Below are 22,283 nucleotides of genomic sequence, written 5' to 3'. Positions count from 1 at the left end.
TTACCATCACAAATGGCAGGTTCATTACAACAAGCATGCAATAAATCAACACATTCAACATTTTTTTGAACACGATTGCAATACAGAGAAGACTGAGAGTCATTCATGCGAAGTGCGTTTTCAACATTCACCCGCTCGCGTTCACAGCATTCTTTTTCCTCACACACACACGCATTCACGCTTTCTTTCACGTCTTTGCTTGTTTCTCCCTGTCGCCGTAGTGGGACTGGCCCACTGTGCCCGGCCGAGCATAACCCCGCAGGCTGGCTGTGTGACACACTTTCTGCGCACGGCGTGGTTGTATGTCTCTCCCTTTCAGCACCACACATAATAATATGTTTGCCACTAAATACATCCATATCATTCTGACTGTCATTTACTGGTTCCTTAAGTGGGTCACACACCTTCTTCCTTTCACTGGATTGACACCTGAGAAAATAATGTTCGTCTTTCATCTCCTTAATCAGTGTAGGCCCCTATCCTTAGTATTCACCCAAGTCTGATTTTCTTTTTCCACCTCCCTTTTTCGTTTACCACTGGATTGGATTGGATTGGATTGGATAAGATTTACAGTCCAGTGAGGTTACCCTCATGGAAATTCGGGCTGCTTTCTCCCCGGGGAAAGCGAGCTGCCATACATACGGCGCTACCCATATTTTTTTTCCCCTGCATGCGTGTATTCATGTTTCCTGAGACTTAATGCCGTGTGAGATGGATTTTTTTTTTAAACTTTATTCCAAGTCCCACGGGTATTTGATGGACATTTTTATCTATGCCTATACAATTTTGCCAGGAAAGACCCTTTTGTCAATCGTGGGATCTTTAACGTGCACACCCCAATGTAGTGTACACGAAGGGACCTCGGTTTTTCGTCTCATCCGAAAGACTAGCACTTGAACCCACCACCTAGGTTAGGAAAGGGGGGAGAAAATTGCGGCCTGACCCAGGCCTGAACACGCAACCTCTCGCTTCCGAGCGCAAGTGCGTTACCACTCGGCCACCCAGTGGTCTGTTTTTCATACTTTTCTTTCTTTTCATAATAAACACAAAATATGTCAAAAGGCAATGCACAAGATGCTTTTCACTACACGGGAAGGAAAATATCCTTTGGGTTCAGATGACAGGAAGACGGGAACAATGTATGTTGTCTTGAAGTAAACAACACAACGAATAATTATACGTGCATCCCTTTAAATCAATACAGATCGAAGAACATTGAGTGAGTTGGGACGGGGTGGGGTGGGGTGAGGGCGCTTTGTGCTAGCTACCTTGAAGTAAACAATACGTACGAAAGACTGCATTCATACAGCCTCTTTAAGTCAACACAGAGTGAAGAGTTGGGATGAAGTAAGGAAGGGTAGAGACTGAGCTCAAAAGCGCCAGTTACACAGACATCAGTGATCGGCACTTCGATCTTCAGTCAGAAATCGAATGATCCGTCCTGAAGAGATGTGACAGGAATATCTGTAAAGCCAACATTGCCGTTACAGCAAGACAGGCACAGGGTCTACATTTGCTTAAAGCTGAAGTGTACCAATAAAACTTATACATTTGCTTTTTAACAGACGACGGGGCACAACACAGCTCCTATCCATCTTTGACTACCCCGGATTATGTCCCCTGATGTGCGTCTGCGTGCCCCATTTGCCCTACCTATGTCTCCCACTGCACGCCTAATAAAAAGCTTGATTGGCTGTCACGCATGCTCAGTCAGACAGCAATCTTCAAACCTTTTACTTCTGTGGAAAAAATCCACGGTGAAAGATTATTTGGCGCACTGTACAGAAGTGTCTGAAGTTAGACTAATGCCTTGCGACTTGATGATGTTTACTGTCCAACAGGCGTGTACCTATTGAGGGCTAGCATTGGTAGTGCGCTAACGGGAACGGGAGGAAGGGCACCTAGCCACAGGAGGGGAGGTGACGGGGTGTGCTATCTAATACCTCGCAGAAAGCGTATTCATGTCCTACCGGCTATTGAGTTACGCCTCTTAAGGACTAGTCTATAGGAATATGTTATTAAACAAAAAAATAAGAAAAAAACACCTCGCTGAACAGCTCGGGCGTTTCATAGTGACACGCGTGGGAGACTTGGGAAGGACAGTTGGGAGACACACATGCTAATCAGGGGGACAGTGTGGACGGGATAGGCTAAGATTCAGTTATGTATCCATGATTTATACTTGTGTGTCTGGAATTCCATAAATACGAAGTGGAGGCTTAATTAAAAGCAGCTAGCTCCGTCGGTGTCATTGGTTGTTTCCCTTGGCGTCTTCGAGAGTAAAGATGTGAAGACTGGAAACTTCTAGTCTGTGCTTTATATCTGTGTCTGTCTGTCCATTTGAACAGACAGTATACGGGGTATTCAAAGATAGATCAGAGCTGCATCGTGTCTTTCTTCAAAAGCCAATTAATTTGTTTTCACGATACCCTTTCAGCCGGTACTATACTTGTCTCCGAAAACCCCCGAAAACCCCGAAAACCTCCGAAAAACCCCGAAAACCTCATCAGAAATAAGAAATTCGTCCTTAGATCGTGTTTTCTTACATAATTGTTTGCAATCATGACTTATAATATTATTTGCAACTTTCACCGTTCATGGCTTTATTTTCGTGTTTGTGCGAGGATTTACGAAGGAGCGGAAGCACTAATCATATGACGTCATCAATACTTGTGCTTTCGAGTAACAAGAGTTACCTTCCTTGCATTGAAATTGTTGCATCGATTTCGTCGATAATCCGACTCTCAACACAAATATAAGGGTGCATGTAGCATGAATCAGGCTTACTTTTCACAGGCATGTCCAATACTTCACTTTGAAGATAGATTTAGTTAGTCTAGATGGGGTTTTCATGGCGTTTCGGGGGTTTTCGGAGGTTTTCGGGGTTTTCGGAGGTTTTCGAAGACAAGTAGTACCCCCCTTCAGCTTTAAGCCTGCATGCACTGTCTTCATGCTGCGTGGCAGAAGAGATGCGATAACGCCCTGAAGCCAGCATTGCAGTTACAGCATAGGCTATAGCGGGGATAGGTACACTGTAGAATTCTGTCTGCATGCTCATCGTAACAGATTATATGGTTCGGGTTTTGACATAATTGAGCTCGAAGTTGACTTTGCGAAGTGTTCACAAAGTATATTAAACGAAAATGCATTGCCAAAGCTTTGTGCAGCGAGCTTCGGGAAAAATACTCCGCGAAGTCAAATGAACTCAATTCATAGCAGGCTTAACGCAAAGTTGTTTCAACAAACTTAAGAGTGTGTGTTGGGATTCGGTATGCCTATAGGTCTCCTTATTGAAAGCTCCGTGAACAGATGTAACCCAGACAATAAAAACAAATATTTCTGCGATATAAAATAGGCAAAAGTTTGTACATAAAAACTAGACCTAGCAAGGCAAAATAAGAAAAGGTACAAACACAAGAATGCTGTAAATAAAACTAAAACTATCTGGGCAAAATAAAAAATAAAACTAGGTAGGTACCACGCTGGAAAAAAACCCATATTTTGTGACAGCTACCATGTCTGAAAGTCGTCTACTGACTGTCTTGGCGTGTGTGCTGTTTCAAACATTTCTGGTGGAAGCACAGACCACAGAAGTTCTACCGGAGTCTACAATCTTAGGACGCTACATTCTGAGTAACAGCCAGCAATGTCGACGACTGTGCTGGTACAGGAAACTGTGTACCGCTTACAGCTACCGTGAACAGGACACCAGCTTGCCTGTTTGTGTGCTATTTGCTGAACCAAAAAACGGTAAGGAGTGTAAACACTAAAAGAAGCAGGATAGTTATCATCACTGTGTGACAGGGGAGACTACCGCTCCTTTCACAGCAGACTCTGCACCCGAGTTGTTGGCCTTTAAGTCAACACCGGTGGATTGTGAAATTCTGTTTGTGATGGGGTCTGGTGGTTTCCGATTGTCTGTATGTTCATGGAAACCTTCGGGTTTGCATAACAGTTTGTATAGGGCTAAGAAATTGGCCCTAACATTTTCAATCCTGTTTGATTGCACTTCGCCTCCCGAGGTGATCGTAGTGTTTCGGCACTCGGTTACAACTCAAACGTACGAATTGATGTGCAAAATGATTGACCCGGTTGACTGACTAGTAACTGTCGCTGCTGTGAATGTTCATTGAAGAATTTTGATTACCGATCAAATATATTGCCATGAATTTAAACAGTATTGTCGTTTCAGAGCTTTTGTCCGACCCTTCTAACTTTTCATTCAAACAAAATAACGAAAATTAAATTGTGTGGAGAAGAAACGCATAACTGCTTTTGTAAAAACCAAACTCTTAAAAATGAAATGGACACAATTTTAAAGACTGTTATAATTGCTACCGACCCCTTCTCGCCAGTAAGAAATTGATTGTTTTTAAACTCCATTGCGCACTCTTTCAATGTGAAGGTAGCTTCTTTAATATATCTATACTTAAAGTTCTCAACGGCAATCCGGAGCTTTGGATTTGGGAATGATTTTCGGATAAGTCACTGGATTTTCTGACAAGTCAGATGGAAACTCTTATAAAGATGTGTACATTTTTTCTTTCTTTTAATGTGTTGGCTCCTCATCAAAAACCACAAAAATGAGTGAATGTTCCTGGAGCCCCGCCACCTGGGTTTATGTGCACAAGAAAGTTACCAACCAGGTGGGAGCAAGGTGCGGGTTCGGATTTGGTAAAATCACAAACAAACCTCAATTTCAACCAATCCAACAACGTGCCTGATTCACACCCGGTTGGTAACTCTTTCGTGCACATCAACCCTGAAGCCCAACACAGGCGCTGCTTTATTTGAACCCACGGGGCACCCCAGGTTGTTTTCTTTCTAAACGGTTGTCAAACATACGGCACGTACAATAGTTCTGAAGGTTAATGTGATTACCAGAAAACAAGCAAAGGATTTTACGCTCGAAAGTACAGGAAGTACGTAATCCGTCTGCTTTTTTCAGAATCAGCTTTTGCTATCGAAACTACCCGAAAAGAAGCTACCAAAGGCAATGTGAACAACAGCTGCGCAGACCGCCCATGCGCAGAAACGGAAGTGTGTGTTCCAGCTTCGTCATCCAATGAGGGACATCGCTGCTTGCCACTACCTCCCGCCGACTGTGGTGTTCCTTGTCCTGTTAGAAACGGGAGTTTTGATTGGTCAGGAACGCAGCAGGGTAACGTGGCCAACCTGACATGTGACAATGAGTTTGCTCTTTTCCCTGAAGGAGCTTCCGGTCAGTTGACGTGTCACGTGACATCCCAGTGGATCCCTGTGGGGGTGACCTGCAAATACACGGTAAAGTCTGTGCAATGGTGTCTTCTGCGTTCTGCGTTCCCGAGCTTTTTACTAAGGGGAAGAGGGGGGTGGGGTTAGGCCGGGGGGGGGGGGGGGAGGGAGAGATCTAATCTGCAACTACATGATAACGTCTGTGTGTTCGTATGTTGTGTAATGGTGTCTTCTGCCTTCTGCTTTCCCGAGCTTTTTACTCTGGGGGTTAAATCTTCTCTGCAAATACATGGTTATGTCTGTGTGCAAAATACATGTCTTTGATAAATATAAACATCAAAAGAAAAGTGAAATTCCAATATAGTTAAAAGCAATTATTAACAAGAATTAAACTATCCCTGATACAGAAAAACGAAACTTTTTTCTGAGATTTTGCATTGTTGTTGTGTGTTGCTTGCTGTCATTCCGCATGTTGTCAACAGCGATGTGACAATGGAGGAACACACGACGGAACGAGGTGTGTGTGCCCTCTACAACACAGAGGGGACAGGTGCAGGGAATACATCAGAGGTATGTAGAGGGGCGGGGATATAGCTCAGTTGGTAGCGCGCTGGATTTGTATTCAGTTGGCCGCTGTCAGCGTGAGTTCGATCCCAGGTTCGGCGGAAATTTATTTCAGAGTCAACTTTGTGTGCAGACTCTCTTCGGTGTCCGAACTCCCCCCCGTGTACACTACATTGGGTGTGCACGTTAAAGATCCCACGATTGACAAAAGGGTCTTTCCTGGCAAAATTGCTTCAGGCACAGTTAATAATTGTCTACCTATACCCGTGTGACTTGGAATAATAGGCCGTGAAAGGTAAATATGCGCCGAAATGGCTGCAATTACTGGCCGTATAAAATTTCATCTCACACGGCATCACTGCAGAGCGCCTAGAACTGTACCCACGGAATATGCGCGATATAAGCCTCATTGATTGATTGATTGATGTACTGATAAAACACAGACACATACACACAGACATACATACTCTCTATGCATATGTCTATCTATCTATCTCTCTATCTCTCTGTCTCTGTCTCTTTCTGTTCTGTTATAATTATATGTGTTGATCAATATTTATTATGCCTCTCTTTGCAAATGTGATAGATTGTTACCCTTGTCAGTTTGTTTATGAACGAGTGCGTGTGTTTGTTAGTTGGGCGGCTGGTTGGCTATTGATTAAGCAGATAGCTGAATAAGTGAGTGCGTTAGTAACTGACTGGTTGCTGGTTGAGGGGATGGAGTGTTTAAAAAAGTGACTGGGTGAGTGGGAGAGGGAGCAGGTCAGTAAGTCAGTCAGTCAGGTGATACTTCTTTTTCTACACGCTGACCGTTCCAGACTGTTCCGAGGCCTATGAGAACGGATACAACAACACGGGGCTGAATGGTCTTTACCTCATCCAACCCAACACATCTCCCGCTCCTTTCAAGGTTCGTATCGTCACGTCAAATGGGAGACAACCATTGGATTGGATTGGATTGGATAAGATTTACAGTCCAGTGAGGTTACCCTCATGGAAATTCGGGCTGCTTTCTCCCCGGGGAAAGCGAGCTGCCATACATACGGCGCTACCCATATTTTTTTTTCCTGCATGCGTGTATTCATGTTTCCTGAGACTTAATGCCGTGTGAGATGGAATTTGTTTTACTTTATTCCAAGTCCCACGGGTATTTGATGGACATTTTTATCTATGCCTATACAATTTTGCCAGGAAAGACCCTTTTGTCAATCGTGGGATCTTTAACGTGCACACCCCAATGTAGTGTACACGAAGGGACCTCGGTTTTTCGTCTCATCCGAAAGACTAGCACTTGAACCCACCACCTAGGTTAGGAAAGGGGGGAGAAAATTGCGGCCTGACCCAGGCCTGAACACGCAACCTCTCGCTTCCGAGCGCAAGTGCGTTACCACTCGGCCACCCAGTCCATATCACCAACATCGACTATGCCATCGTTTCCACCAATCATTTACCATTTAAGGCATTACATAATTTTGCTCCCGACAATATATATGTTTCATGCTTTAATCCTTAATAAAAAAAAAGGATAACATCCGGTGTATACTTTGCACGGAATGCTTCTCTTCTCCGATATTTAGGGGACACAGTTTGCGCGATTTTTCCGGCCAATACAAAAGCCAATGTAAAAGACAAACAAGCTTACATTTAAACAAAGTAAGTAGTTCAACAGATAAATACATAAATACATAAATAGATAAATAAATATATAAATAAATAAATGAACGAAAGAACTAACCTACCGACCCTGATTATGTTACCTTGTCATCGGAAACCAAACTTGTGTCTGTTTTACTTCACTTCTCAGGTGTACTGTAAACTTGAGTGGGGCGGTATCACCTACCCGATGAGGCGACAGATCCCGTCTATACAGTCATACAACGTCAGCTGGACTACCGCAAAGTCCGGCGTGACGTCACACCTGACGCAAAATCTGGACAATGGCAAGGCGGACTTCTTTGTCGGCCTTGAGAACTTACATCACCTGACTGCCCAGGCTGTCTACCGGCTGCACGTGAACTTGGTTCAACTTGGGACAAACGTGACGAAGTCTGGCTATTTCTATGACGGCTTTGTCATTGGCAATGAATCCACCGACTACACTTTGTCTTACAAAACGTGAGGATAGAATGGTTTCAGGCGCAGACGCAAATACATTGGCATCAAATAAAGCATGAACATATTCTTGCTCAAAAGACGTTTTCCCGAAATAAATCTGTCATGATTTTCAGCGGTCTGGTAGAGTAAGAGCCCTTTTACCTCGGACAAGTTTTTCACGACATCCGGAGCATATTCCACACTTCCGATCGGCTTTATCCTGCGATCGGAAAGCACAACCAACAACTATGGTGTGTATGCTATGCAGCGTGCGCTAAATCTATATATATATACGACTAGTGTCTGTCTGTCTGTCTGTTTGCGATGCACGGCCAAAGTTCTCGGTGGATCTTTTTCAAATTTGGACACCGTATTCAGCTACACCCCGGACACAACCTCATCGATGAGATATTTCAACACGTGCTCTCAGCGCGCAGCGCTGTGCGCGCTGAACCGATTTTTTTTCGGGATCCACTACCAGTAACTCTTCCTTATCTTCTCCAGTGTTTTCAGCCGCGATTATCTCCCTTCCTCCGTGTGGCGTCAATCCATATTCCCGTTACTACGTTACTATTTTTAGAAGGTCACTGCACGTTACTATTTTTAGAAGGTCTCCAGTGTTTTGCGCGTTTATCTCCTTTCCTTCGTGCGCCGGCAAAGCCGGCGTACACCCGGCAAAGCCGGGTCCCAGGCGCAGCCTGGTTTTTCGGCTCTACTTCTTCCCGGCGAAGCGGGTAATCATCTAGTATGATATAATTGTCTTCAAAAAATATAATAATCGGAGCCAGGCATCGCCACCGATGGCTTGCTTATCACTGGAGGTGTCCGCCAAGCACGTGTGCTTTTCTAAACTCACGTGACCTTAAGCCGAACCTCGATAAAAACACGTTGTGCCGAGCGATCACTGCGTGCAAGCAACCATTTCCGCAACTAATTCTGAACTCCGATGAACTTGTGAACGCTGATTTTCGAATGAAAAAGGTATAACATTGTGCGCGCTCTGCATTACATACACATCAGATTTAGTTGTCGACGGGCGCAGTGTCGTGGTGGTAAGACGTCGGCCTCCTAATCCGGAGGTCGTGAGTTCGAATCCCGGTCGCTGCCGCCTGGTGGGTTAAGAGTGGAGATTTTTCCGATCTCCCAGGTCAACTTATGTGCAGACCTGCTTGTGACTTAACCCCCTTCGTGTGTACACGCAAGCACAAGACCAAGTGCGCACGGAAAAGATCCTGTAATCCATGTCGGAGTTCGGTGGGTTATGGAAACACGAAAATACCCAGCATGCCTACTCAACGAAAGCGGAGTGAGCTGACTATGCTCTCAGAGTATAGTGTGGGGAATCCAAATGGGCAAACGAGCTCACACGTAACCAGAAACATTCTGGAACGCTGAAGAAGAAGAAGAGGATTTAGTTGTTTGTCCCGATCGCATTAGGCCGATCGGAAGCGTGGAACATGCTCCGGATGTTGTGAAAAACTTGTCAGAGGCAAAGGGCCACGTACTCTTCCAGACCGCTGACAATCATGAAAGAGTTATTTTCGAAAATCGTTAATTCGGGCTTCTTTTAAAAACGTTGTATTAGAGAACGCCGTGAAAATGTATGCTTGCGCACATGCTCCGACACTCAAATTGTATTGTATTGTTTTGTTTTGTATTGCATTATATTGTGTCGTATTGTATTGTATTGTATTGTATTGTATTGTATTGTATTGTATTGTATTGTATTGTATTGTCTCTTGTACCATGAGTTTTCAATCTTTTCTGCAATTACAATCACGTAACGGAAGATGCGTTCCCGCGCCAGTTTCTCGCTGGAAACTTCAGACAAGCATCTTCTAGCGTGATGGCCATGTGTATGACACGTCTGGCTATATTCAAAGTAAACAGATCATAGGTTAGATATAAAAAATAATAAAAAAAATAAAAATGTTAGAATAAGTAAGATAACTAACAATAACAATAACAATAACAACACTTTAGTGTCCATTAAAATGTTACATAAAAATGGGAACAATTGTCTTCGGCACACCCTGCCTGCCTGCAAACGATTATAACAACAATTGGACACAACTTTCTTTCTTTCTTTATTTGGTGTTTAACGTCGTTTTCAACCACAAAGGTTATATCGCGACGAATTGGACAAAAGGACAACACACATAAAACATAAAACATAGGTTCACGTATGTAATAACAAGCACACCTATCATACTTCCAATAACACTGACCTAAAGTGTTGTCCGTGTCATCTTTAAAATGAATAAATGTACAGTTAAAATCTAAATAAGGTCACACGTCTATTAAGACTATCACAATCAAATATAATACTACGTCATTTGATACTATCAAGTGCATTCGTTTCTTTCTTCATTTGTTTTCAGATGCCTTCCTCGCAACAACTCTGGCGATGTAGTGTCCGACAACGGGTTCAATGGCAGTCCACCTATGACCTTCCACACTCAGGACCGGGACACGAACAACTGTACCGGTACAAAAGGTGCTGCGGGCTGGTATGGGACGGACTGCAATGGGAATACCTTTTTCGGCGACGACAAACTGGTTTGGCCGGTGAATGGTTCTGACTGGAACTGGACCATTGTGGAAGTCATTGTGGAGAGACGTACACCGCTGTACGAGTTTCCTCTCAACGGTTAAGCAGAGGCCAGAGTCATCTACGTTACATTAACGGCTCGTGCATCGCCTTGTGAAATGTATGTGGGATTCTGCCGAATGGCCCCACACCAATGTGATTTTGCATTAGGCGGTTCAACTTGGCTCCGTTCGACGCACGACATTTTTTTTCTCTCAGAATAGACAGCTATTGTATAAATTGTGCGTACTTATGCTTGTAGAAACACGCGAATGATGTGTTTCAGAGTGTTTCATGACTTCAATTTAAGTCAATAAATGTGCGAGGCACAAAATCAAATCGAAATTCGCCATCTTGTTTCTTCTTCTTCTGCGTTCATGAGCTGAAACTCCCACGTACACTCGTGTTTTTGCACGAGTAGATTTGTACGTGTATGACCGTTTTTACCCCGCCATTTAGGCAGCCATACGCCGCTTTCGGAGGAAGCATGCTGGGTATTTTCGTGTTTCTATAACTAACCAAACTCTGACATGGATTACAGGATTTTGTTCGTGCGCACTTGGTCTTGTGCTTGCGTGTACACACGGAGGGGGGTAAGTCACTAGCAGGTCTGCACATAGGTTGACCGGGGAGATCGGAAAAATCGCCGGCCAGGTGCGGCAGGGATTCGAACCCACGACCTTCCGCTTGGGAGGCGTCTTACCACTAGGCCATTGCGCCCGTCAGCCATGTAGTTTCAACTCACACGCATCGCATCTGCCAGTGAAGGGGGTCACCGCCTCGGCTCTTCCGTTTGGTCAAATCCTCACGGTGTTATGATTTTCGCATCTAGAACATGGTCGAAGCCTACAATAGAATCGTTAGCTCGCGCGCAAGGCGATGCATAAGAGATCCATAAGTGTGGGCACCAACAAAGCCTGAACGCGGCAGGCCCTTAGAAGAGGATGGAGGCTGTGTGCTGTATATGTGGCAATTAAGTTTCCTGCTCCTGAAAAGCTGGGTTACTGCTGAGTTATAGACTAAGAACACCGAATGTAATTTATATCTTTATGTGCTTGTTTTCTTTTTTAGTTGTATTTATTGCTTGTTTGTGTGTGTGTGTGTGTGGCTTTTTTTTTTCTTGTCGAATGTTTTCTATTTTTTGCATTTTCAGCACGTTTGGGGTGCAGGTCTATTTTCCTGCATAGAGCAAGCTAAGCACTTATGTCTTTTCACAAAAAGAAACGCCGTAAGTGCTGGTAAAAAGTACATATTTTACTGCTTCCTTTTCCTTTCTCTCTCCTCGGCGAAGGCATATTATAAAAAGTCTATATTTGACTCGCACGTGAACCAGATTGGGGACTTGGCGGCATTCTGGGGTAGGGTTCATGGACTCGTGGTGGTCGCACTTCAATATAAGGCCTTATTTCTGGCCTTATTTTTTAGATTGTTTACGCTTTTGTTCGAACGCGGTGCCGTGCGAGTTTTAGCTCTTCTTGGCGTAGTCGGACAACTGAAATCCTTTTCATGAAACCAGATTTCGACTGATTAATGAGTTCAACTGAAGTTGGGCGACTGTGTTGCTGTCCCATGAAACCTGACCCAGACCCCGTAGCTTTGATTTAAAACAAAATGTTACCTCGTAATTGTTCATTTTCTCTACCATTCATTCCTGGGCTGTGTGTGTGTGCGCGCGTGTGTGTGTGTGTGTGTGTGTGTGTGTGTGTGTGTGTGTGTGTGTGTGTGTGTGTGTGTGTGTGTGTGTTTGTTTGTGTGTGTGTGTGTGCGAGTTTGTGTTCAGAGATGGTATGTCAGTGTTATATTTAGTATTGTAGATACTTGGGAACGACAGACAATGCAGAAAATATCAAGAACAGCCAATTACGTTGCACATTTCATGCAGAGAGTAAAACAAGAAATTCCTCCGATAGGAACTACACCCCCGTCAAAGGGAAATAACCTTCTCAGTTGGTGGCAGTGAGAATGGTTATTTCCCTTTGACCAACGGGGGTGTCCGTCTATACCAGGCCTTGTATAATTTTAATCCACCAATAACTCCCTAACCGTGTGTTTGACTGGTCCCAATTTTTGTAAGGACCGTCTCAGGAATGTATAGAACCTGTTCACCAAGTTTGGTGACGATCGGTCCGTTCATTCTTGAGATCTACTTGCGAACACAAACACATCGAGTGAAACCTATACACACCCCTATACCGGGGGTGTAACTATACCGGGGGTGTAATAAGGCACTGTCCTTCTCGTGGAAATAGTTCGGATCACCATAATATGAGATGTGGCCATGCTTTTACAGGGCCGGATCGGGGGGGGGGGGGGGGGGGGGGTTCCTGGGTTCCGGACCCCCCCCCCCCCCCCCTGGCCATCCGATTTACCTCAGAGAAAAATAAAATACAATATGTGGACTTTTTAAGCTCTTCCCCCAACTCCCCTAGTTTATTTGGTCTTCTAAATCTATTTCAAATTATGAACAACATCAAGTCGACAACGGCCTGCCCTCCCCGTTATAAGTCCATCATCATAGGCCACAAGTCAAGTCACACGCTACACTATCACTAGTATTAATAGTATCAGAGAACCGATTGCAACAAGATATCATCTGCGCTATCGGGGAACCGATGTTTCGGAAAGGGACTGTACTACACACTGTGAGATCATTGAGTGCTCGCCCCTATACCTTTCCCACTTCCGGGTGTGTTTGACACAGATTGAACACGTGTTGTTTCAGCACTGCAGTATTTAATTCAATTTCTTCAACTCACTCATTTTCCCACTCAGTCTTTCACGGGACAAGCGTTGCTCTTGAATTTAAAGGAAAAGTCCAAGGTTTTGAAGTATGTCCAAAAACTTGAAAATCGAATGCCGAATGTTACAAACATCTCAGGAAAAATATCAAAAAAATTGAAAAAAAATTGTTGTTGTTGTAGTAGAAGATTTAATGTTGCTGGGCTAACCGAGACAAGTCGCCTGGGGTCAAGTAGTGGTCACGTGATTTTCGGTGCACTGTGACGTCGGTGCACTGTGACGTCACCATGTTTATTTTGATTGTGCCAGGGTGTTTTTATAAGCTTACGAAAAAATTTTCACTGTGATTAGAATGCCTCGAAGCTGTGCAGTCACAAACTGCACACATTCGGAAATATCAACAGGCGTGTCATTTCACATGAGTTTCCAAGTAAAAACCCAAGTCTGCTGTGTAAATGGGAGAGATTTATGAAGCAAAAGTGTGAACATTATAAAGTGACAGACATCTGCAGTGACCATTTTCTGGACACTGACTTCAACAACTTACAGTACAGGTTGGGGTTTCAACCTAAACGAATTTTGTCTCCTTTGGCAGTGCCTTCCGTTCAAAGCAGGTTGAAGGTGAGTGTACTTTGAATCCAAAGTTAGTAGATGCTTTTATGTTTTGACCATGCATCCACAAAGATATTGTTTTGATGAAAATTGGTGCAGAGTAGTGTGTCTGGGTCCGGCTGCTACTGCTGGATTACAAAGATGATGTATTGACCGCGAAGCGCCACATGCAAACGTTACATAACAGCGGAGCTGATGGTCCGGTTGACCGTATCTCGTTTTACCTTACTAGTGATGTAGCCGCAGTCCGGTTAACTGTGACGGTAGCCGAAGCGTTGTATCGTTTGACCGTATTGGAGAGTGTCGTTTGACCGTATGCTATGACCTGATCGTGCGTGTGTATGCGTGTGTATGCGTGCGCAGTTGCCAAACAAATTGAGTGTGTGTGTGTGTGTGTGTGTGTGTGTGTGTGTGTGTGTGTGTGGGTGGGGGGGGGGGGTGTGGGGGATAAGGTTGTTTGTTTCACGTGACTTACAAAAAAAACCGGTTGTGAGCGTGTACAGCAATGGTATGTAAAGATCGCGGCAGTTTTCTGTGAGTCAAGTCATTGTGTGTGTGTGTGTGTGTGTGTGTGTGTGTGTGTGTGTGTGTGTGTGTGTGTGTGTGTGTGTGTATGTGTGTATGTGTGTGTGTGTGTGTGTGTGTGTGTGTGTAGGCTACAATGATCGGCATGCACAAATGAAAAACAACCAAAAGTTAGTAAATACGGTCAAACGGCACTTCGATTCCGTTCCACTGAATGAATAATGGACATACGGTCAAACGAGATACGATCAACCGGCTGTACACCAGCTGAGCTGCGGAAAATGGGGGCAAGGCATAAACAAGAGTGGGTGGGGGTGTCGAAGGGAGGGGGGAGCTAGGTGGTGGAGGGCGTGGCAGACTAATAGTAAAAGGTTGTCATTCAGTTTTGTGGACACATTACACAATATACGTATGTTTGAAATAATCGCAAACTTCTAATATGAACTTATGACATTAATAGCGTTCGCTAGAATTGTAATTTAATATTTATAAAAGATCTACGAGATAAGTTTTTGAAAGTTAGAAACCTAGCTGCTACTGAAGAAGAGAATTGTAAGAATCGTACACGTGATTTTTCTGCATTGACTGAGACATGCAGAACCAGGTTATTTGTTACAACTCAAGCATGAATGCATACGACTTTCAGCGTGTGTCGCAATTGTCAATGTACTGTATAGATCAGAACAAACACACTTTCAAATTATTATAATACTTTTTTCTTCTTCTTTTCTTCGTTTACTTCCAGAGGCGAAGGGAACGTTCACCTGCACCCCCGGCCACTGACGAGAACAGAATACCGATAGTCACCACTCCAGACTCCCAACTCCACAACACGACAGGTGACAAGCGCTGCTGTTTTTGTCACTGCCATGTGAAACCGGCACTTAGTGAGACCAACGGGCCACCACCAGTCATAACAACATTTGCCTGTGTGTAAACAGTCAGCCCACAGCAATTTGAAAGGTGTACGTAAATAAATGCTGTCTAGTTTTAAAAGTCAATGTTAATAATAGTATTTTGTTCTTGTTTGATTATGTTTGTTCCATAGGAGTAGGGCCAGAACTACAGTAAACTGCGTAATGAACCAGAAACTAATTTTGATAATTTTGAATACACAAACACACACACACACACACACACACACACACACACACACACACACACACACACACACACTTTGCACACACAAACACACACACACACTCACATGCATATCACCACAAACACTTATTTCTTGAGTCAAATTCAACGATTTAATTTGTTTTTCTATTTGCGGGGCACAGGCTATGCTGACCGGCTCAGCGAGAGTATCTGATGCGGAAGTACAGTAACAGCCCCAGGAACCTGGAACTAAGTTTGTGGGATCATGTGGACCGTGTACCAGACCACCTGGCATCCCAGTACCATCGTCCCACCATGCAGGAAGCTGTTCAACACAGGGTCACACGATTCCCTCCAGCTGGGGGAGTTTGAACCCCACTCTTCCTCCGTCTGGGAAAATGTCCCTGATCGTTTTCACGGCACAAGCTGGGAGAGGCACCCTGATGCTTTTGCCGAGAAACCCTTAACACCATCGCACCAGCTGCCTGTAGGCGACATATCTGTATTTCCTGCGAACTGAGCAAGAAAGAAACAAGTGGCGTAAAGCAATCCCAGAATAACATTGAACGCACTGCATTTTTGTCACAAATATACATAATATATAGGCAAATATTTAAAATCTATATATCAATAACCCGTAGCAAGAAAATAGATTACAATTTCATACGAAAAACGTATAGAAAGCGTGTGGAGCGATTCCTTGAAAATGATTGCTGAGATCTTCATGAAACTTTGCATCTAAAACCTTCCAGAAGATGTCTTCCTTTTTTCGATAAATGTCAGGCGGAAACCTCCTTTTCTTCATCCATAAATATAAAGATATGACATGTTCACTTTAGAAATTTGTGTTGGAATCCGTTATGTAGGTATACTGTATGCAGGCAGTTATCGGACTATGACCAATGTCCGCCAAGTTCCATTACTGTAGGCTTTCACCAACGATCGTCAGCTACACACCCATTCTAAGCAATGAGCTGAGGTACATTTGTGATGTCAAAACTTAAGAAAAATGAACAAGCTCTAATCATACTGATAATTATGTGGATAGGGTGGATTAATGTACAGTGGAACCCCCCTTTTAAGACCCCCCAATTTAAGACTTCCTCCCTTTTAAGACCTTGCTTTTTGAGATTTTCTGTTCATAACCTCTGTAAATTTACCCATATTTTAAGACTCCCTCCTTTTTAAGACCCAATTTTCTCAGATTTATGAAGGTCTTAAAAGGGGGGTTCCACTGTATTCGTTAATTATTTGTCAGGGGAGTTACATTTTCGTTCGACATTTTTTTAATCGGAGTACACCTGTCGTGGGGAGTAACTTTCTCGTGTATGAGTAGAGTAACATATTCGTACGAATTTTTGACTCCGGAGTAAAAATCTCGTAGGATTAATATCGTGCTACACCGGCAAGTAAAAAGTGTACTGAAGAATCCCACATCAATTAAATTGTATCTTGAAAAGTTTGTGGGTGGGTGTTCAGTCTTACAATAGGTTTTGTATTTATTTCACACAAATGTTACTGTTTCCCAGTTGCTGTTTATTTCCACTGTTGATGTTTATAATGAAGATTTAATTAGATTCGATGTATTTGTGTCTAGTTTACGTATCCGATCTGTTTATTTGTGTAATACAATGTACTATTTCACTCTCTTGTCAGTGTAAGAATATGCAAATATATCCGAATGATAATCTTCTGATTTGTGTTGTGTTACATACTCATGCAGATCGAAGTGTAGACGCCCGTAGTCCTGCTTGTACGCATAGTATGCGGTCTCCAGGCAGTAGATGTCCAGGCACACGGTACTGAAGCCAGGATGTGCTGTGATGCAGCCTACCTGCTCTTCCAGGCCGTCTACCTTCTGTTTGATTTGTCTGACGTCGTGGCAACACACACACTCAACAGAAGTTGGCATCTGACAGCAATGTCCGCACTGACACCTGAAACAGTAGACCACTCTGTAATCATAACAGCATGCCCCGTTCACATAGGAGACACACACAAAAAACGGGGGATTCTTATGTATGCACAAAACTTACCATGATTTACAGAAACAACACGAACAGTACCATTAGTCGCGGTTTCACAATGCATGCAGTGTTAGTACCCTTCGAGTGAATCTAACTGGGTCGCTTTTTAACACTGACCACACATCGTGACTGACCTGGCCACTGTGAAACAGAAACACTTGCACTGTCTCCTCCAGGTATTTGAAAATACTCCCGCACTGTCTTTTGAACAGTGTCCCATGTTGCGAAACAAAACAAACCAAACATCAATCAAAAGAAGGGAACTGCTGTGTATGCATTTTTGGATATTTCTGAGAAAGCTTCTTTTGTTAAAACGACTAGCGGTATCACTCCATCACACGCTAAACGATCACATTCACAGAATTCGATTTCAGCCCTTCTGTTGGAGCCTGGGGAACATAGCCACTACACAATGGTCGCCTCACCACGGGTATCGCGCACACACACACACACACACACACACACACACACACACACACACACCCACACCCACTAATCTTTGTTCATCACTGAATTATTTATTTTCAGATCTACGATAGATCTTCCGAGTTTTTCTGTTGAAATCGGGCACACGCCATTATGCCCAACCCCCCCCCCCCCACACCCCACACACACACACACACACACATCCTATTCAAGATTGTTTTGAAGAGTTCTTCAAAAGCATACCGCTTCACTCAAGATTACATTCTGCACTGATTTAAAAACAAACCCACACGCTTTGTCTGCATCATTCACAACAATCCTTGGTATTGTCCCAGAATTGCCTTTTGTTCATTTTCAATGCCTACTCGAAATGTCCTTCTACCTTTAAAAAAAACTATTTCCCAACCTCCCTACTATCCAAACAACATCTCTGGCACGATTTCCTTCCTAAAATAAATACCCAAAATCACCACTTTTAGACCATAACTCATGTCCGTCCGTCGTTTTACAAATCGTATCATGGCAGATCTAAAATACATAAAAAGGTTGCAGGGGCATAGGCACATGTAAGGCAATATTCCTGAGACTGATAGATCTCTGAATGTTGAAATCACCGCCGCCATTTTAGAAAGCTCCCTTTTACTGTTTTGTGGTTCCATGCATTACCTAAAACGAAACACTGTGTCTTACTAGTGTCACGAATGAAACTATCATCAACATCAATGACATTCTGTACGAGAAAATGGCATTACGCAATTTGACTTACTATCAGTATCAACATGTTTTGTTGTGTAAACGGGAAAAAAACCGTGCTTGGAATTCCCAGAGGGGAAAGAGATCGTCAAGTGTAGGCAACACTGCAGATACATTTATTCTGAACTGTACAGTCCCAAGTAAAATATCCAAGTGGTAAGAAAACAAGACGCTTGAAAAGCTAAGCTTAGCATAATCCTGACATGCTAACATACCAACAGAAGCACAACAACTGATAAGTGGAAAACGCACATGACTTTTGATCTAGCATGCAGAAGATAGCGACAACAGAAGTAATCACATACCAGTCAGTATTGCTGATTCTGCTGGCTCTGTTAGGAGCAGCGTCTTGCGGCCTTCTTTCCTCGTCTTTCTTCCTTGGTTCAAACTGGTAATAAGGAAGAACGATAGGATGGCTCAAACGTGGTCCGTCGTATCTTCCTCGCTGCTGTAAATACTGTGAGTGGCCATACTTGTTCGAGCAGTGTGTGACGTAGTAAACACGTGTGCAAAAGGTCATGAGCCAAGACTGCGCGCGCGGTGGAACAATTCGGAACAGCAAAAAAAGGTTTCAAAGTATACTTTTGGGGCTTCTGTGTTCATTTTTACACATACAATTGTGGTTAATGAATTAAGAGTGTCAACGTATCAAAAGTGACCCTAAACCTTGGACTTTTCCTTTAAGTATTCAAAGTAAAGAGTCCTGTCAGATAATTTACTAGGCATATATGTCTTTGGGATTATTCCACTGAACCACTATGGTAAATGAATATCTGAAGTATTTTGTTACTGTTGAAAATGTGTAATTTTGATTCCCAGTTGCAAGGAAAGACAACAAAATGACCTCACAAATGCAAAATTTTCTCGGCTTCTGGGAGGATTTGCCCCCACCAGACCCCCCCGGGGCGTTGCCCCTGCACCCCACCGGGGCCTCGGCGGCCCCTGGACCCCTGCCTTCAGTTGGACCCCCCCTCAAACGAACTTGGTCCGGCCCTGTTTTACATGGGATAAAAAAAACCATCCCTTCTCTTGGACAACTACCAACAGACTTTATTTCTGACTTAATTCCTTAAAAGCCTCAACGACTGCATCTTAAAGAGAATTAAAAAAAAAAGGAAAACCGATAAAAAAAACATCTATTTTTGCCAGATTTGTGAAACTTCACAGATTACGTTTTGAAACAAAATCCTGTACAATAAGTTCTAGTTGCAGAATTGAAATGTTTTCCATGCGTATGTTTCTGTAAAGTATCTACCCGCTAGTTTAAAAATAAAATTGTTTCAACAACAAGACGTGTTACCAAAAGCATGTACAATAATTATTGAAGAATGGAACTGTTTTTTTCTTGCGTATGTTACTACATGCTTCATTAAATGTCCAACTTGTTTCCAAAACAAGATGTCTTTATCACTCACATATTTATAGCCATCGAAATGTCCATCTGACATTACAAGAATGTATCTTGCACCCAAACTCGAAGTTGGAGGATAATATTTGTCGAGCGGATAATAACTCTCAGAGAATGCCAGCGCTTCCTTTGAAATGCGGGCACCAATCAAAAAGTGAAGACTCAAATCAATGTGTTTGCATGGAGTCAAGTGACAGCGTACAGTTACATACCGATCATAAAGCCAGGATTCGATCCAATGTGTGAATAACCTAGTGGTTCTCGGGCTAAACACACGGCCAATACAATAAGCGTTGGGGAAGTTATTGGTGGTTTGTCTTGCCAAAGGGGTGTGATAAGGTCTTCAAGAACTTTTCTAACACACTGAGACACGCACGTACGCACGCACGCATGTACGCACACACATACACACACACACACACTCAAACACACACACACACACACACACACATACACACACACAAACAAACACACAAACAAACACACACAGATCGATAGAGAAAAAGAGAGAGAAGAAGATATAGAAGGAGATAGAGTAAGGGGGGAGAGAGAAGGAGAGCGCGCGAAAGAGAGATGGAGAGAGAGAGAGAAAGAGAAAGAGAGAGAGAGGTAGAAAGATAAAAAGAGAGAGAGAGAGAGAGAGATACATACATACATACATACATACATACATACATACATACATACATACATACATACATACATACATACAAACGTACATACATACATGCAAACATACATACATACATACATACATACATACATACATACATACATACATACATGTATACATACATACATACATACATACATATATGTGAACAGCTCAGATCATGGGTAATTTTAACACCTTCACATTTAAATGCTTATTTTATAGCCATCCATTGAATTGAGAAGAAAACAAAGCATACTAAACGGCTAAGCATGAATCAAACAAAAAGAAAATCAAAACTTGACTAAATATAATAACAAGTCGCGTAAGGCGAAATAACAACATTTAGTCAAGCTGTCGAACTCACAGAATGAAACTGAACGCAATGCAACGCAGCAAGACCGTATACTCGTAGCATCGTCAGTCCACCGCTCACGGCAAAGGCAGTGAAATTGACAAGAAGAGCGGGGTAGTAGTTGCGCTGAGAACAATAGCACGCTTTTCTGTACCTCTCTTCGTTTTAACTTTTCTGAGCGTGTTTTTAATCCAAACATATCATATCTATATTTTTTGGAATCAGGAACCGACAAGGAATAAGATGAAAGTGTTTTTAAATTGATTTCGAAATTTTGATTTTCATATTAATTTTTATATATTTAATTTTCAGAGCTTATTTTTAATCCAAATATAACATATTTATATGTTTTTTGAATCAGCAAATGATGGAGAATAAGATGAATGTAAATTTGGATCGTTTTATAAAAATAATATTTTTTTTACAATTTTCAGTTTTTTAATGACCAAAGTCATCAATTATTTTTTAAGCCACCAAGCTGAAATGCAATACCGAAGTCCGGGCTTCGTCGAACATTACTTGACAAAAATTTAAACCAATTTGGTTGAAAAATGAGGGCGTGACAGTGCCGCCTCAACTTTCACGAAAAGCCGGATATGACGTCATCAAAGACATTTATCAAAAAAATGAAAAAAAGTATGGGGATATCAGACCCAGGAACTCTCATGTCAAATTTCATAAAGATCGGTCCAGTAGTTTGGTCTGAATCGCTCTACACGCACACACACACACACACACACACACACACACACACACACACACACACACACAGACAGACAGACACACACACATACACACACACATACACCACGACCCTCGTCTCGATTCCCCCCTCGATGTTAAAACATTTAGTCAAAACTTGACTAAATGTAAAAAGAACCAACAGCATCGTTTTGTATGTGTGGGTAGTAAACACGTTTTATTTACAAAACACGGCGAAAAATGGAGACAAATTTGTTGCACAGCGACAGGTCACTTTCTTCAACCAAGGCCAGTACTTTCATTCATGACAAAGGAAAGCAAATATGGCCTGAATAATAAAGTTATAGTGTTCCTTTGCGTGTCTGAGTGATAAACTGTTTTAACCAACTCTCTTCTGAAACGTAATTGCACTGAGCAGATTTGTCTTCCGCTCATAACTTTCGTGTCACACGGTCTTTGCGACAAACAGATAGATCGCATTCTCGCAGCAAATCATTGACAACACAGACCAGTCATTTTTC

At 42.8% G+C, this 22,283-nt stretch overlaps 1 protein-coding gene and 1 long non-coding RNA gene across 2 annotated transcripts; one reads left to right on the top strand and one right to left on the bottom strand.

Moving 5' to 3' along the window:
- Positions 1-1,286: 1,286 nt before the first annotated feature.
- On the top strand, positions 1,287-12,351 carry LOC138972968 (uncharacterized). Its single transcript, XM_070345623.1, has 6 exons — positions 1,287-3,750; positions 4,949-5,283; positions 5,697-5,784; positions 6,597-6,688; positions 7,583-7,893; positions 10,254-12,351. The coding sequence occupies exons 1-6, from the start codon at positions 3,516-3,518 to the stop codon at positions 10,525-10,527; spliced, it is 1,335 nt and encodes a 444-aa protein (XP_070201724.1). The 5' UTR covers positions 1,287-3,515; the 3' UTR covers positions 10,528-12,351.
- A 3,212-nt stretch (positions 12,352-15,563) lies between these two features.
- LOC138972965 (uncharacterized) lies at positions 15,564-19,329 on the bottom strand. The gene is made up of 3 exons (XR_011457832.1): positions 18,951-19,329; positions 17,155-17,376; positions 15,564-15,948 (listed from the first exon to the last, which is right to left on the bottom strand). It is a non-coding gene; the product is annotated as an uncharacterized lncRNA (long non-coding RNA).
- Between the last annotated feature and the right edge of the window lie 2,954 nt (positions 19,330-22,283).

Source organism: Littorina saxatilis, linkage group LG8 (assembly GCF_037325665.1).
Source record: "Littorina saxatilis isolate snail1 linkage group LG8, US_GU_Lsax_2.0, whole genome shotgun sequence".
Classification (NCBI taxonomy): domain Eukaryota; kingdom Metazoa; phylum Mollusca; class Gastropoda; order Littorinimorpha; family Littorinidae; genus Littorina; species Littorina saxatilis.
This window is presented reverse-complemented; position numbering and strand designations above follow the sequence as displayed.

Excerpts from the sequence above, each read along its gene's own strand:
- LOC138972968 (XM_070345623.1), top strand. The coding sequence starts at position 3,516 with ATGTCTGAAAGTCGTCTACTGACTGTCTTGGCGTGTGTGCTGTTTCAA. Across the intron at positions 5,785-6,596 it reads GTGCAGGGAATACATCAGAG|ACTGTTCCGAGGCCTATGAG; the intron begins GTATGTAGAGGG and ends TGACCGTTCCAG. Across the intron at positions 7,894-10,253 it reads TACACTTTGTCTTACAAAAC|ATGCCTTCCTCGCAACAACT; the intron begins GTGAGGATAGAA and ends ATTTGTTTTCAG.